Source organism: Peromyscus maniculatus, chromosome X (assembly GCF_049852395.1).
Source record: "Peromyscus maniculatus bairdii isolate BWxNUB_F1_BW_parent chromosome X, HU_Pman_BW_mat_3.1, whole genome shotgun sequence".
Taxonomy (NCBI): domain Eukaryota; kingdom Metazoa; phylum Chordata; class Mammalia; order Rodentia; family Cricetidae; genus Peromyscus; species Peromyscus maniculatus.
In genome coordinates, this window is record NC_134875.1 from 19,511,810 (window position 1) to 19,528,525 (window position 16,716).

A 16,716-nucleotide genomic window follows, 5' to 3' on the forward strand; every position below is an offset into this window, starting at 1 on the left:
AACATTTATCTATAAATGTTTTAGCTATTATTATCTTCACCTTCAATAATATCTGTATCATATAATTAACCGCACATGTAGGGAGGGTTTTTGGAGGGGGAATAATCAAGGCACTTCTTCAGTTACTTAGAATTTTAAATACTGTGCTTTATGCATTTTGATTTTTGTTCAAAGAACTCAGTGCTATCACTAGTTGCATCTTGTACTCTGGGACTAATTCCAACCCGCAGAACCATGTTTGAGTGGATTCTAGTTACTTATTAGTATGATCCATTTCTCTCTAACTAAGAACACCTTGATCTCCCTTCAGGTTAGAATCTACAGAAAATTGAAATGCCATTCCACAGGCATGGTGGTATACATCTGTAGTCGTACAGTTTCTGGGAGTACACAAGGCCAAAGGACTACTTGTGCCCAAGTGTTTGAAGCCAGCTTGGGCATCCTAACAAGGCCCTGTTTCAAAACAAACCCCGTGAACTTGATTTAACAGTTTATGACTAGAAAACAGAAAACCAGGCTAGTTTTCTGGTATTTGATACAGTGATAAAAGGTTAAAAGGAGTGGTGTATGCATGGAAGAGAGTGAGATAGGGAAAGATGCAAGTGTATCTTAAGTTAACAGAAAGCAAAACGTTTTTTCTACAACTGAGTCACTTCTCTGAAGACTAGGAAAATGCATTTGTGGCTTATACAAATACCAGATTTCTCAGTGGGCGTATTTCTCCATAACCTCTTTTTCTTTCTTTTTTTTTTTTAAATAAGTGACCCAGAACTCAGAGACTTTAAGAAAGTGTTCTTGGTGTTACATGCCAACAATCCCAGCACTGAGTAGGCGGATAAGGCACAACAGTTTCAATTATTATTCTGAGGCCCGCAGAGACTACACAGTGAGAGTCAGTCGGTTTCCTCCCTCCCCTCCTCACCTCTCCCCCTCTCAAAACCCTCTAGCCTTTTAATAATTTTCTGCTTCAGATAAATTGTTATTAGGTCACCTGGAAAAGTTTTAATGAGCATTATCTAAGCTAAAACAAAATTTTGGTCTGTTTTAAAACTGGATTTTCTATCTTGCAACATCCCAAGCATTGAGAAAAAAGCATTTTCCTGCCAATTAAACAGTGATGAGTTGTTTGTTCGTTCTGATTGTGATGTTTATTGATACTTCTTCTTTTGTAAGGAATACTTGATATTGCAATTGATGTTGATCAAGCACTGTGTGGAGAGGGCCCACAGAACAGTAATGACTGACATGATATTTGAGTAATGGGATCCAGAACAAAAACAATACAGGTAAGTTTAAGGAAGTATCTTGTTGGCTCTTTGATGTCTTAATTTCCAGTTTTTCAGATGTGAAGCAACCCAAGTATATCAAAAGACCACAGGGATCTTTTAAAACCCAATTCAAAGTGCTAGAAGGAATCTTTGTAAAGATTTTTTCAGTGATAAAATCACTTTCAGTTCTTTCCCAGCATTTATTCATCCTTCATTCAACAAATATGCATTCAGTTTCTATTATTTGGCACTCAATGTTCTATGTCTTCTTGCAGCTCACAGTCCAGAATGGGAAGAGAGGAAGCAATCAACAGTAACATAACAAACATGGTAAATAAATGATATAGTTTAGAAGGTGATACACTCTGATTTGAGTAGATTAAGGAGATCACAAGTGGGGTGCTTCACATTTAAAAAGCATAATAAGGAGTACCAGTAAACAGGTACTGGTGAGTCAACTGATTGAGATGACAGTTCTTTAGAGGTCGATGGGAAAGAACGGTAATTACACTTTACATTTATTTTGTGATATGCAGTTTACAAAGCTGTGCCACTCAGCAGGGGCACTGAAGTAACGTGTATAGAATTGAGGGGGTGAATTACGTTTGGCCATATAAATTTCATTTACCATGGGGTCTACTTACACACAAATTAATATCCAGCAGTGGCTAGCTGGGAATGCTGACCTGGAGCTAAGGAGTGGTATTTGAGACACAGTTGTTGATTTGGAATCACTATAGTACCTATGCTGGTCTGAAGTGGAAACGAATTAATGAGCTTGTCAACAGAGAGCAGAGCAAAAAGAGATCAAGGGAAGACCTCACTTTTGAATGCCTACATTTTAGGAGATGAAGACAAAAACGGAGAAAGGAGGTTATACTTGGATCCTGATCAGATTGTTTTAAACATCCCTTTATTGACTTATTTTTTCCTTAATGCATGCTAGCATTCTTCACGACAAAACAGTTCCGCTATGCTACACTCCTTTTTGAGTGGATTTTTCTCAAAGAAAGGTAAAGTAGAAATGTACGAAGCCAAATTAATTTTCTGAGCGTCTCCTGCAAGTCAAGGGTTCAGGGCTCCAACCCCGCCCCCCAAGTTATCACCCTCCACACTTTATTTGCCTCCTCACGCTAATTCCCTTGCAACCTTCCTCAGTACTAGTTGTCCGAGGCCAGAAGCATAGGGAAGACTTAATGAAAGCAAAGGACTTGGGTTCGAAAGAAAACCAAACCAACTAACTAGCCAACTTACAAATACAAACTGCTAGGATTCTGAATCTCCCACCCACAGCCTTTGCCACCAGCCCCACCCTCTTCTCCTCCTGGGCCGTTCCTAAGTCCCGCCCCTTCTCCAAGTCCCGCGCTTATTTGCTGGCACTTTCCTGCGCCTCCCCATTGGTCTCGCTTGGCCTATTCTTTCACGCCCTCGGCTCAGCTCCGCCCCTCGGAGAGAAGCGGCACTGCGCAGACTCGAAGGAGGCCCTGAGGACCTTTTTCCGTGTCGCTTTCTCCTTCTTCCCAGCATTCCTTTTTCCTCCTTCTCACGGCTCACTGAGTTTTGCGCCACCCGGCACTTCGCGCCCAGGGCTTTGGTGACGTCATGTTCCTGCGCCGCGTGGACGCCCGCCGGTGAAAGGAGGAATAGCTCAACCGCCCTTCGCCTCCTTTTGTTGGGCTGCCGCTCCTTCCGAATCATGGCGCCATCGCTGTGGAAAGGACTTGTAGGCGTCGGCCTCTTTGCCCTAGCCCATGCTGCCTTTTCAGCTGCTCAGCGTAAGTGCATGAAGGACGGGGACTTGTCGCGTGTGGGACACCTAGGGCTGTGTGGGGGCGCTCCCCTGAGGAACTGTCGGACCCAGTGCCGGGGGAGCAGCCGTTAGAGACCGTATAGTTTGGGGTGACTAAGTAAAGCAGTTCAGGGTCCTCGGTGGAAGGCTTAAAATTGGAGGGGTGTGGAACAGCTAGACTGCAGAAAGGTTAGAAGAGGTTGCTGATGTTTGAGAAAGGATTCAGAGCAGGAGTCTGTCTCAGAACTTAAGACACCAGATGTCAGATCCAGCATAAAGCGGATCAAAGTGTGGGATTGAGAACTTTGAATGCTTGTGGCTTCATGACAGGTCGACAGCATCCTGGGCGCTCTGCTGTCCAGGCAGAGTCTGAGAAGTTAAGTGACCATTTGCCTCAGGGAGGCAGTGTGACACGGGAAAGAGCAGTAGACCGGTAACATTAAAGGGCTGGTCGTTAAAATTTTGCTTAACTGTTAAATCTGTGTGACCTTGGGCAGAAGATAACGTGCTATATGGTGGGTTTTAATTTTTTTTCTCAGATCAATGATTGAAGTTACTTCTGCTTTTAGATGCTAGAGGTTCCGCGATGCCATAAGGGAGTTCTTAGGCTAGTGGAGAAATAATTACAAGAAATAATTACGGTAAAATAATATGCATATGCAAACGGGGGTGTGTGTATAAATGCTCATGGGGAGTAGTAATTTAGTGGGACCCGCAGAAAGTGTCTTAGAGCCTTGCTGCTTGTAGTGTGGTCAATAGGCCAGCGTCATGGACATCACCTGGGAGCTTGTTAGTAGACAGTCAGGCTCCACCTCAGACCTATTGAATCACATCTTCATTTTAATAGATCCCTGGGTGATTTACGTGCACATTAGTTTGTGAGGCACCGTCCTGGAGGAGATTAGCATACACTGGAGTACTGTGTTATTTTCAAAGTAAGCTTTGGCTCTATTATACAGTCATGGTGCAAAGAAGGCCCTTGCTTGAAGTCCAACATCCTCGTTTCAACAATGAAGAAATGCCTAGCTAGTGTTAAAGTGCCATGTTAGACTTCATTCAAACAAGAAAGCTAGCTAGAAGTGGGACATTAGAAGGTTAATTCAAAACTACTTTTGATATTCGATTGGTTTTCTCTTTACTCCTGCCATTATAAGTTCTGTAAATTCAAATATGCTCTGTCTGAAACATACCTTTTTAACAGAGTCATACCACATTCACTTAAAACAATTTGGGTATTTTAAGTCTAGAGTATATTATGAAGTATGAATTGTCCTACTTAATCTAGAATTAAGATTTTGGATTTTATATTTTTCACATGATTCGAATGCCTTGTGGATTTGTAACTAACTGCAGCAAGATCTCTGTAATGCTCAGGCTGGCAAAAGTCTGGCATTACCTTTGACACTAGTTGTGTCATGTGAAATTGTGGCATCAGATAGCATCCTATGGTGTCGTAGCATGCTCATCTCTGCCATAGTGACCTTTATTATAGCAGTGCAGCGATCCTGCACTAAACAAACCCTGTTTAACTTTCACATTCCCATTTTACCACCGAGGAAACTCAGTTGACTGGTTCTGTAGCTCTTTGAGTCTAAGAAACACTCTGCTCACTTTCACATTTTAACACTCTACAATTGAAATACATGTTGGAGTTGCTGAGGATGTCTTAAGTGAGGTACAGTAAATTATAGTAAATAGAAGAGCTGGTACTGTGTATGACTCAGGGTTACCAGTTTCCAAATCCTGATCCTTCAGACCCTTGCTGCCTCCTGAAGTTAAGGCAGCAGCAGAATTAAGTAGGAGCAGGGACAGAAATTGGTGTCCTGAAACTCCGATTACACCACTACACTGAAGAGAAACATTCCCATGCCAGTTTTCACTTTGGCTTCACTGTACAATGGCAGGGTCATTCAGCATTGAAGATGTTTGTAGTCCTGTCGACTGTTAAATAATTATGACTTCTTTGACCACTTAGTGAACGAAAGTTTGAGAATTTCTAGATTTTCTATACTAATGAATGAAAAATTATGCTTAGTTATTTCAGTTTCATACTTGGCCATCTGTCACTCAGTTAAGGTAATAAAGACAGGCCATGACAAGCATAAACTAATTCATAAAGATAAGGCTGACTGCATTAGAAGAGGTTTTTGAGGAATCTGGGATTAGCATTACTTTATGTAGCATGTAAATCAGCCACTTATTTGGTATATTGATTTTCTTGCATTTTAAGAAAGGAAAACAGGCTACAATATCCTTAATGGTATGTTTCTGGTTTATAGATCGTTCTTATATGCGACTAACAGAAAAGGAAGATGAATCACTACCAATAGATGTAAGTTGGTCGTTTATATTCCATTAAATACGTATTTAAAAATCAACCACTTTGCTTGTGGTAATTTTTATGTTATTTTATTGTATTCTTTTCATTTTCAAGCATTATATGACATCTGTTACCTGCTTCTTTTTTTGAGCTAGAGTCTCACTGTGTAGCTCTCGCTGACTTTGAACTTGCTATGTAGATCTAGCTGGTCTCAAATTCACGGAGATCTATCTGCTTCTGCCTCTGCCCCTGCCTCTGCCTCCTGAATGCTAGGACTAAAGGCTTGTGTTACCTTGCCCAGATGTTACCTGCTTTTATCACTCTATAAAATCTAAAGATTTTGAAATCTTAAAGATTTTCTATTAGAACTTTTTATCAGCCATGGTAGCTCACAGCTATAATCACAGCATTTGGGAGATTGAGGCATGAGGATTGTTGTGAGTTTGAGGTCAACCTGGACTACAGAGTAAGACCCTTTATCAAAACAACAAAAACTAAAGAAGGAAATAGGGGGCCTTTCTAGAAGTTTTTGTATCCACAATATAAAATGGCCTTTAAAATTCTTATTTGTCTCAAGTTTTTATAAAAATTCCTTTTTCAATATTTTATTACAGCACAAGTGTGTAGGTCAAAAGACAATCAGCAAGAGTCAATTCTCTTTCACCATGTGGGTCCCAAGGGAAAAAAAATTTCAGGTCATCAGGCTTGGTGGCAAGCATCCTCACCCACTCACCCATTTCACTGGCCCAGCAGTTCCTCTTGATTTTGAAAATGAAGTTTAAAAACAAGCAATGCTGACAGTACTTACTTACAGACAGGAGTCAATGATTAAAAACTAAAGAAGGTGGCTTTTAACCCGAATTAATGCCTAGTCCTCACTTGACTTATAATTTAGTGTTACTATTAGATTTAAACTTAGAAAAATAGTAAGTTCTTTGTAACAGAATTAAACAATAGGTGTGAAAAATATAAACTAATCACACACAATTAAAACAATAGCAGCAACAGAACTGATCCAATTCCTTGGCAATTTCACATTTACTCGTAACAGTTTAAAGGCTATCAGGGTTTAGGCTTGTTCCTATTTTTCCTATGTATACACAGTGTTGTCTTAGGTACATGTACTTTGTTTTACCTAATTGAAACAGCTTTTGGGAACTGGTGAGATGTCTCAGTGGTAAAGATGTTTCAGTGGGTAAAAGCACTTGCTGTTAAGCCTGATGATCTGGCTTTAATCCCTGGAATCCACATAGTAGGAGAGAACCAACTTCTGCAAGTCTCTGACTTGAACCCTTAACGCTATGGCACCTATGTTTCCTCCCTATAAATAAATGTGAAATAAACAACGAAATAAGGTTGAAACTAGATCCTTTATAAAAGCATTATGTATGTGTACATGTACTTTAAAAATTGTTTTTGAAATTAAAATATAATTATATCATTTCCCCTTTTCCTCCCTCCAATCTTTCCCATGTCACTCAAATTCCTGGCTTCTATTTCTTAAATTGTGTTACATACATATGTATATATCTATATATTCTTAAATGTATAAATACAACTGCTCAGTTCCTATAATGTTACTTGTATGTGTATGATTTAAGGGATGACTCTGGGGCCTCAACACCAGACAAAGAAGCACAGATAACTAAGGAATGCTGAGAACAGGAGAAATAGTCTTCACCAGGGAAGAGTCCCCAAATTCATTATCCAATACTAAGTATATATATAGTGTTGGAATTAGCTAGCTTTGGTTTTTGTTTTATTTTGGAGACAGAGGCTGTGTGGCCTAGGCTACCACTGAAATTGTATGTAGCCAAAAATGGCCTTGAAACTCTTGATTCTGATGCTGCCTTCATCTCCTGGGTGCTGAGATTACAAGTATGTGCCACCACACCTACTTTATAGTTTTCCTTGGACATCATTTTTCTGGGATATATTTTCATGACAATTCATTGATTTACCACATTCTTGCTGTGTTATATGAAACACAATCTCCTTGGGGCTAGGAATGTAATTCAGTACAGTGTCTGCCTGGCATACACAAATCCCTGTGTTTGATCCTCTATTCCCAATGAATTGGGCATGGGGGCACACGCCTATAATCCTAGCACTTAGAATGTAGAAACAGGCTCAGAAGTTCAAGGGTTTCCTCGGTAACATTGAGCTGAGACCCTGTTTTAAAAAAACAACAAGTTTAGCTTAAACTGTTTAGGGGGCCCCCAGGCAGTGGGAATGGGACCCCATCCCTAGTGCATGAGCCGGCATTTTGGAGCCCATTGCCTATGGGGGGACACTTTGCACAGCCTTGGTGCGGGGAGGAGGGGCTTGGACCTGCCTCAACTGAATGTACCAGGCTGTGCTGACTCCCTATGGGAGACCTTGCCTTGGAGGAGATGGAAATGGCGGATGGGTTGGGAGGAAGGGCTGGAGGATGAGAGGAGGGAGGACAGGGGAACCTGTGGTTGGTATGTAAAATGAATAGAAAATCTCTTTTTTTTTTAAATTTATTTATTTATTATGTATACAGTATTCTGTCTGCATGTATGCCTACACGCCAGAAGGGGGCACCAGATCTCATTACAGATGGTTGTGAGCCACCATGTGGTTGCTGGGAATTGAACTCAGGACCTCTGAAAGAGCAATCAGTGCTCTTAACCTCTGAGCCATCTCTCCAGCCCCCAGAAGATCTCTTAATAATTAAAAAAAAAAAAAAAAAAAAAAACAAACAGGGGTTGGGTATTTAGCTCAGCTAGGCAAGCACAAGGCCCTGGGTTTGATCCTCAGCTCCGGAAAAAAAACAAAAAAAAATCTCTTTGGTAGATTGGTGGTTGCAATGTAAAGTAACATTCCAGATGTTGTTGGGTTTAGACAGTACTAGCTTGTGGCTAATTATGTCTCGAAGTGTTTTTAAAGATATGGTATATGTGGCTGTTAACTTACCCTCCTCTCACCTTTTCTTTTTAGTAGATGTATACAGACATACATGCATTTTTATATCTACTTAAAGTAACCTTCTTAGGATTCTCAGTTGGCAAATTTTAAAAATTTATGTAATCGTAATTAAGAAAAGAGGCCCATAATCCCATGTTGGTTAATTTCAAACATTAAATTAAGCACTGTTGCTTGCACAACCTGTTTGGAAAGCAGTTTGGTGTTATGTAATAAATCTGAACACACACATACTCTGTACTCAGAATTTCCATTCCTGTGTACCAGGAGACATGTAGAAATATTTATGTTGGCCTTATAAAAATAACAGGAAACATCCCACATTCCCAGCAATAATGAAATAAATCATGGTGTTTTCATATGATAAGTGCTAAACACAATGAAAAGAATAGACAGCTGCTGTGGGGATGCATCTCACAAAGAATGTTGAGGGACGACAGCTAGACTCAAAAGAATGTATTTGAGTGCATTTAAATGAGATTTGAAATGAGTAAAAGTAAACCATAATGTGTTTTAGAGGTTCCATAATTGTTCAAAAACAGAAGGAAAATGGTCAAGAACAGCAAGGAACTGATTAATACACAATTAAGTATAATAGTTAACTTTAAGAAGGAAAGAAAGGAAATAATGGGACAGGGACTTGGAAGGCTCTGAGAAGCCAGGTTTGGTGGCATATACCTGTAATTGCTGCATCTGGAAAAGCTAATGCAGGAGGATTGTGAGTTTAATGCCAACTTGGGATATGTAATGAGACCCTGTTTCAAAATGACAAGGGTTGAAAGTTTAGTTGGTTGGCGGGTACGTGATACCTTTTTATTGCTTTTCTTTATACTCTGCTCATATGTTTTGTGCCCTCTCTGATACTAACCAGTACTAAAATAACAAAGAAGAGTTTTAGTTGCTCTTGGAAGCAGACACTATTTGGTACTTGAGTTCTAAGTGGCTTGGTACCAGTTAGTACTTGGTGACTTTGCTCCTCTGAGCATGTTGCTAAGTTCACTTCCTAAAACATCAAAAGTGTTATTGTACTTAAGAGATTTCATTGTGTCTGAGTGTAAATCATTTCAAGAAGTGACTCCTTGGCGAGTGGCACTGAGGAATGCTTGTTAGAACTTGCACAGTGCGGGGTGGGGTTGGGGGAAGCAGATTGTCAATTTTTTCAAAGAGTGTTTATGTGCTGTTTGTTAATCTGCGTCTTTATACTCACAGATAGTTCTTCAAACACTTCTGGCCTTTGCAGTTACCTGTTATGGCATAGTTCATATCGCAGGGGAATTCAAAGACATGGATGCCACTTCAGAATTAAAAAATAAGTAAGTTCCTTTCCAGAAGCATTTAACTTCAGAGAGATTTGTTTTCTGTACATGATTTACAGCGTGATTTCAGCTACACAAAAGTTAGTTTCACTTTTATCTTTTCATTATGTAGTTTGATTATGTAGGGGTAATGAGGCAAAAGTACTAAGTCAGTATTTGGTGTCATAGGACAAGTCAAAGTTGAAAGCCAGGTATAGGGGCACATGCCTGTAAGCCCAGCACTCTCAAGGATGAAACAGAAGGATTGTGAGTTCCAAGAGAGTCTAGGAAGACCCTGCTTCAAAACAAAACAAAACCATAAGAGGAGAGAAGTAAAAACAAGGTATTAGATTATGGTTCCTGCTAGTGGCCTAAAATCACTGGTTCGTTAGAATGTGATAGACAGATGAAAATAGGTACATAGAAAGATAATAGCTCAGAAGCATTAACTAGGTTCATTCCCTCCTTTTCTCTCCTGTCTCCTCTCTACCTCCTTGTGTCTTCCTTCTTTTTCTTTTATCCTCTTGTCCTAGCTTAGTATTTGGAAGAATAACTGACTTTTCTGTTTCCTCTGTCATTTGAACCTAAGGAGTACCCTCAGCCCTTTTTCTATTTTTCTGGATTAATACCATCATTATTCTGCATGTTTTTCCTGTTTTCTGTTTGCTTGCCTGCCTCATATTTTTACTTCAGTTTGTTCAATTCCATTTCTGGGCTTTCCCTACCTTCTTTATCTAGAAAAATAGCCCTTTACAATATTTTCAGTAAATATCTCTACACTGGAGGAAGTTACTCCCCCTCCATTTTCTTCATTATTTCAATTTATTTTAAGGTTATTTTGTATTTATGTATATGTGGCTACATGAGTTTATGTGCACTATGTGCATGCAGGTGCCCACGGAGGCCAGAGAGAATTGGATGCACCTGGAACTGGAGTTAAAGGCAGTTATGAGCCACCCACCCAGCATGGATGCTGAGAACAAAACCCTGGTGCTCTGTAGGAACAGTATACATTCTGAACCCTTGAACTACCTCTCCAGCCCCCCCCCCATTTCCATTTGGGTGGTTAAGTGGGGCTAACTTTGAGATTTTTTCCATAAAGGGAAGATTCTCTGGTTCTTTTCAAGAAAATAATATTTAAAAGCAAACACTAAAAGCTCATATCTCAGGACATTTATGGACTTTTTTAGATGATACAAACCTTACTGGGAGAGTCTTTGAAGGCTCTCAGGCAAGAGGCCAGCAAAGAAAAGAGCCAAACCAAATGGCATCAAGTAGGGGGCAGCAAATAGTTGCATTTGGCCAATAGTCCATACAGAAGGCCAAAAGGAATTTTTCACTGTACTTGAAAAACAAATCCTTGAAATGTCTACAGCTTAGGGCCAAGGAGGAATAATCAGAGGTACAGTCTGTATGCTAGCATTTGAAAGATGATTTATCATAAGCTACTGTGAAATTTATAGAGATGACTGAAGTTCATCTAGTATTTGTTATCATTAATAGGCATCCTGGAAGGATGAATGGCTGAAGAAAAAATCTGAGAACTTTATGGTCATTTCCAAGTTTCTTACAGTCTTTGTAGAGTAAAAATATGCAATACAGTGTGATTACCATTTGTAGTCTAATCTCAGATTTATTCCTATTTAAAATATAATTCACAGCAAATTCATAATTAACTAGAAGCCTGCTTATTTTCCAAATGTGCTTTTATAAAGGTTTATCTAAAATTGGTGCTTTTTTTTTCTTTTTAAGGACATTTGATACCTTAAGGAATCACCCATCTTTTTATGTATTTAATCATCGTGGCCGAGTACTGTTCCGGCCTTCGGATGCAACAAATTCTTCAAACCTCGATGCATTGTCCTCTAACACGTCATTGAAGTTACGAAAGTTTGACTCACTGCGCCGTTAAGCTTTTTACAAATTAAATAACAGGACAGACACAGAATTGAGTATTGGAGTTTGGGGTGTCAAACACTCCCCCCAACATCAGTATTTATATTGCTATTTCAGAGCTAATTACAATAATCTATGGCCCTTGTTTGTACATTGTTGAAATCAAATGGTGTATAAGTTATCTGTGAAATGAGTCTTTGAAGTTTCGTATAGAGGTTTTTTTTGTTCATTTGAAACAATTCCCATGTTTTGTAAAAGTCACTGTTTTGAACACATTTCCCAGAAAAACGTTGGGATTTTTGTGATTATTTATTTTCATAGATTTCTTTTCTTTTGCACTACAGGTTTTAGGAGTCCTGAAAATACCATGTAACACCTGCATTTTGCAGCACAAGAGTCAAATGGTCTTCAATTCTTATTAGACCGACTTCTTTAAGAAGACCAGAATGGTGACTTTGCAGTTTTTCTTAGGTTTCCTAAAGAGTGACTCTGCTTTTACGGATACTTGCCAGTTTTTACTTTATCAATGGTTTCTCTCCAGACCCTACTCCCAGATACCTTCTAACATTAGCTGTCTCGTTTCATCACTTCTGAGATTCTGTGTGCAGTGAGCAGTTTTTTGTGTTAGAAATTCTATCATAACATATATATTTAACAAGTTCATCTTGCTGTGAAACTACTCCTGTTGTTTTGTTGTAAAATTTTCACTCATTATATAATGTAAGACTAGTTGAAAGTAGACCAAAAAGACAATTTGTGACTTCATTATCTTGCCTGTGTAGATTAGTATTGATTGAGGAAAACTGATTGTCATTAGCCAGTTTCACTCATTCAAAGTCTGTTGACTTATTTATTTCATACTAAACTGGTAAATTAGTGAAAATAAGGAAATGTCTCACTTAATCTAAAGGCATATGCAAAGAAATTGGGCCAAATATGTTCTAAATATTTGGAGCTAATCTATTTCAATTCTCTTAGAAAATTAAGGTCATTTAAGAAGTTGCTTCGTAGCTTCTGATTGCAAGCTGGCTTGGAGTTTTCCATCTTCACTATGGTGCTGAAGGGGAGCATAAGGACACAGCATTGAATGTTTTCAGAAACAGTCGTTTTACTCTTAGGAAAGTTGGAGGAGCTTTTTTAGCTAGGAAACTAAGAAGCTCAACATTACTTCGTAGAGACTATTGCTTTCCACAAGCACCAACATATTAATTTTGTTAAATCATATAGGTGTAAAGGGAATAACTCTGCGGATTTTGATAGGAAACCCACCTGAAGCTTTTTTGTTTGTTTGTTTCAGGCAGGGTCTTGCTATCCAAATGTTCTCACACTTGGTGGCATTTTTTCATTAGGAATGAACCTCAGCCTTTCTACCTGGTAATGCACAGCTTCAAAGGACAAGATTATTTTGTCATTGATTTGTTTTTGTTGTTTTTGTTTTTTGTTTGTAAAGAGGATTTCACATAACCTGAGCTAGCCTCAACCTCACTATGTAGCCAAGGATGATCCTTATGCCTCCACCTCCTCAGTGCTAAGGTTATAGGTGCTGCCACTATACCTGGTTTTCTGGCTCCTGGTGATTGAACCCAGGGCCTTATGCATGCCAAGCAAGCACTCTACAAACTGAGCTACATCCCCTTGGCATTGGATTGTGATTCTTTTGTTTTTCCAAGTCTGTGTAGCACTGACACTGTTCTCTAATGAGAACAACTCGGAAATCTACTGATCGCCTACAATAATTTAGAAACAGTCTAAAAATGTGAAGTCAAGCCAGGTATGGTGGCATGTGCATGTAATCCTAGCACTTAGGAGGCTGAAGCAGGATCACCAGTTTGGGGGCAAATCTGGGCTATCTTAGTGAATCCCTGTCTTAATTCCACCCCACCCCCACCCCCAGAAAAAGTGAATCCAAGAACTAACGTGATGATAGTGAAATCCAAATGGCATGCAGGAAGCATGCTGCACATCAAGCCTTTCTCCCATTCTCCTTGACTAGTACTTGATTGAAGAGCCTCTCATTTTCTTCTCTTTGGGGACTGTCTTCCTTCTTAATGTGTTTTCATAACAATGTTAACTGAGAATTAATCTACATGCTTTGTAATTTCATTCTTTTAAAGGGCATAGTTGCTAGATGCGGCTCACGCCTGTAATCCTAACACTCAGGAGGCCAAGGCAGGAAAGTTGTCACACAAACTCAAGGCCAGATTGAGATACACTATGAGACCTTACCTTTAAAGAAGTTATACAAATTTAAAAGCATACAATTAAGTAACTTTTAATATAATTGCAAAGTTGTGCAACTACATGATAAATCTAGGCCATTTTACTACCCCTAATGAAGCCCCGTATTCTTTAGTAGTCACCTCCGATTTCCTCCCAGTGTGTCCCAGCTAGATCCTAGGGAACTAATAATAGTCTACATATGTATAATCTGATCATTTACTAAAAATGAATTCATGCAATATTTTAGTCGTTGTGACCAGATTCCTAAATACGGTTTTCTATGTGGAGTGAACACTCGTCTTGAGAACCCAGAGCCCAGTACAGTGAGAGGAAGAGGTTGAGGGGCTGGGATTGTTAATCTGGTAGAATGCTTGGCTAGCATATGCAAGGCCTTAGGTTCATCCACAGTATCACGGTAAAAAAAGTAGTTGCTAGATTAATGGATTTAAAGAGGGAAAGCCAATACCTGACAGACTACTCAGTTAATCTTGTTACATAGAATAGTTTCCCTTCTAGCCGAACATCCATTCTGTAATACTGCTTCTAACATTTATTTAGTTTCTACAGTAGATATTCAAATCTATTCTTGCCTACCCAGCCAAGAAAATCCTGCTAAAAATAATGCTAAATTTTTTGGCAAATAATTGACATAGTAAATTTTAGATATGTCCACCTTTGCGGACAGCTTGTATACCTCAGGCCAGGTAAACATCCCCAATTTTTTTTTTTTTAAATCGACTTCATTGAATTTCTGCTATCTTCTTGAAATATGGTACTATACAACTTAACAAGATATGGGTGCATTGTAACAGTGCTAAGTGTGTTCAGTACAGAATATTATTTACAATACTGTGCGATAGTCCATTACTGCCTAGGGTAGTTCAAAACCAGTGCTGTGAGCTAGTGCTAGGTAAGCCTATACTGACATGATTTCAGTGACATTAAAAAGTAGGAGACATACAATCCGAGTTCTCCAGAACGCAGGAACACACTTCATAACCAGGGAACTAGCCAAATCCTATGGGCTAATAGCTCAGCTGCAGGGAATAAAGATTGGGAATTGGTGACAAGTATGCAGTTACTCCCTAGTGATTGCTTCCTAAGCACTTGTGGCATACTTTTGAGTGACATGACAGCATCTTCCTGGCTGTACGTGACCTGTTTCCATGATGTATTGAATACTGTTGTTTGTGAGCCTTGATGCCTGTAACACCAATAAACCCATTTTTGGATATGTTTCCTCTCTTTAAATGACCTTGCCCTGTCCAATAAATAAGTGATTGTCTCACCTTGGTTTTGGTATTTGGGTTTTTTGTTTTTAACTTTTAATCTCATTTCTTCAGCTTCTCTGTCTCCAGAAAAACGTGAACTAATATTGTGATATTGTATTTTTTTAGTATTATGCTGTTTTCTGAATGCATACTTTAATTATATATGTAAAGTCTTCTTTTAAAGTTTTTTTTTTTTGGTTTTTTGAGACAGGGTTTCTCTGTAGCTTTGGAGCCTGTCCTGGACTAGCTCTGTAGACCAGGCTGGCCTCAAACTCACAAAGATCCGCCTGGCTCTGCCTGCCGAGTGCTGGGGTCAAGGCTGGACTTGAATTCCTAATTGTCCTGCACCTGCATCCCAAGTCCAGTTGAGCACCACCATGCCCCTGTATATGTAAAGTCTTAATGTACTTTCGCTTTTGCACTCACAATGTATAATGGCACTTCTAGATAAGCAAGTGCCCTGCAGGGCACAGGAGGTGGTCCTTGAGCAGCAACATGTGATCACCACATCACAAATGCAGCATACAGTTAAAATGATAGTCAAAAAACCTGGATTGAGCTGGGTATGGCGGCACACACCTTTAATACTGACCTACGAAGTGAGTCCCAAGCTGGCCAGAGCTGTGTAGTGAGATCCTGTCCCCGACCCCACCAAAAAAAAAAAAAAAAAAAAAAGCACAAAACAAAAAACCATGATTGGCATACCAGGGAAAAATCAAAAGTTTAATGAAAATCTAAAGGCAAGTCCCATGTATAAAACTTGCCAGTTACCTACAGTAATTTGAAAGTCCATGTAGGATATTTAAAAATAACCTGACAAAGTGTTTTTTTTAAGAAGGAAAGGGAAATATAATATATGCATATGGAATAAAAGACCAGGTAATATAGAAAGTCAAAAAATATATGAAAAATTTTAAATTACAAAAATTAGCCCCTTGTTAGTGAAGCCAGCTTTAGGATGATGCAAAACTTCATTTTGTTAAATGACAGAATATTCTCAAAGAGTAGCTAGATGGCTAGAAATGTGCATATGTTACATTTGTTTTGTGTGATATGTTTGTTCATTGTGTAATTTCTAAATAGAATTGTCCCCTGTGTTTTGAAAGAAAAAAAGAACTTTTTCTTCCCTCTCTAATATGTATGTTTCCAGAGGTAACCAGCTTTAATTGCCACCCAACATATACTTCATTATTTTACATTAATGGAATTAGACAGTTTATGCTTTTCTACGTTGTTTGTTTCATTTCTTGTGTTTTATAAGATCTTTCTGTATCAGTATATACAGAAACACCTCGTTATTTTTTCAACTAATATTCCAAACTGGTGAATTTTTAGATTGTTTTCAGTATTTCACTGGGTCATATTGGAGTAAATATATACATGCATTTAATGAGATTTAGGCCCACGGGGTTAATTGCTACCATAGAATTCCTGGATCAAAGGATGCTTTTCATTTTCAGTTCAGTAGCTACTATCAAATTGACCTTCAGACATCACGGTCCAGTGTCCTTCCACATACAGTGTATGAGAAGAAATGTTTACCAGATCCATGCCAATACTGGATATGAATTGGTTTTTGGTTTGATCTTCTGAAAGTGAATTATTGGAATCTTATATTTAATGAAGATTTAATGCATTTTTTAAATTTTTATTTTTTTATTTGATTTTTCAAGACCCAGTTTCTTTGTATAACAGCTCTGGCTGTCCT

The 16,716-nt window shown here is 38.9% G+C and overlaps 1 protein-coding gene across 1 annotated transcript; it reads left to right on the forward strand.

Moving 5' to 3' along the window:
* Nucleotides 1–2,737: 2,737 nt before the first annotated feature.
* On the forward strand, nt 2,738–15,025 carry Mmgt1 (membrane magnesium transporter 1). The gene is made up of 4 exons (XM_006991982.4): nt 2,738–3,043; nt 5,337–5,389; nt 9,536–9,639; nt 11,374–15,025. Exons 1-4 carry the CDS (start codon nt 2,965–2,967, stop codon nt 11,531–11,533), a joined length of 396 nt encoding a protein of 131 aa, XP_006992044.1. The 5' UTR covers nt 2,738–2,964; the 3' UTR covers nt 11,534–15,025.
* The last annotated feature ends 1,691 nt before the right edge of the window (nt 15,026–16,716 follow it).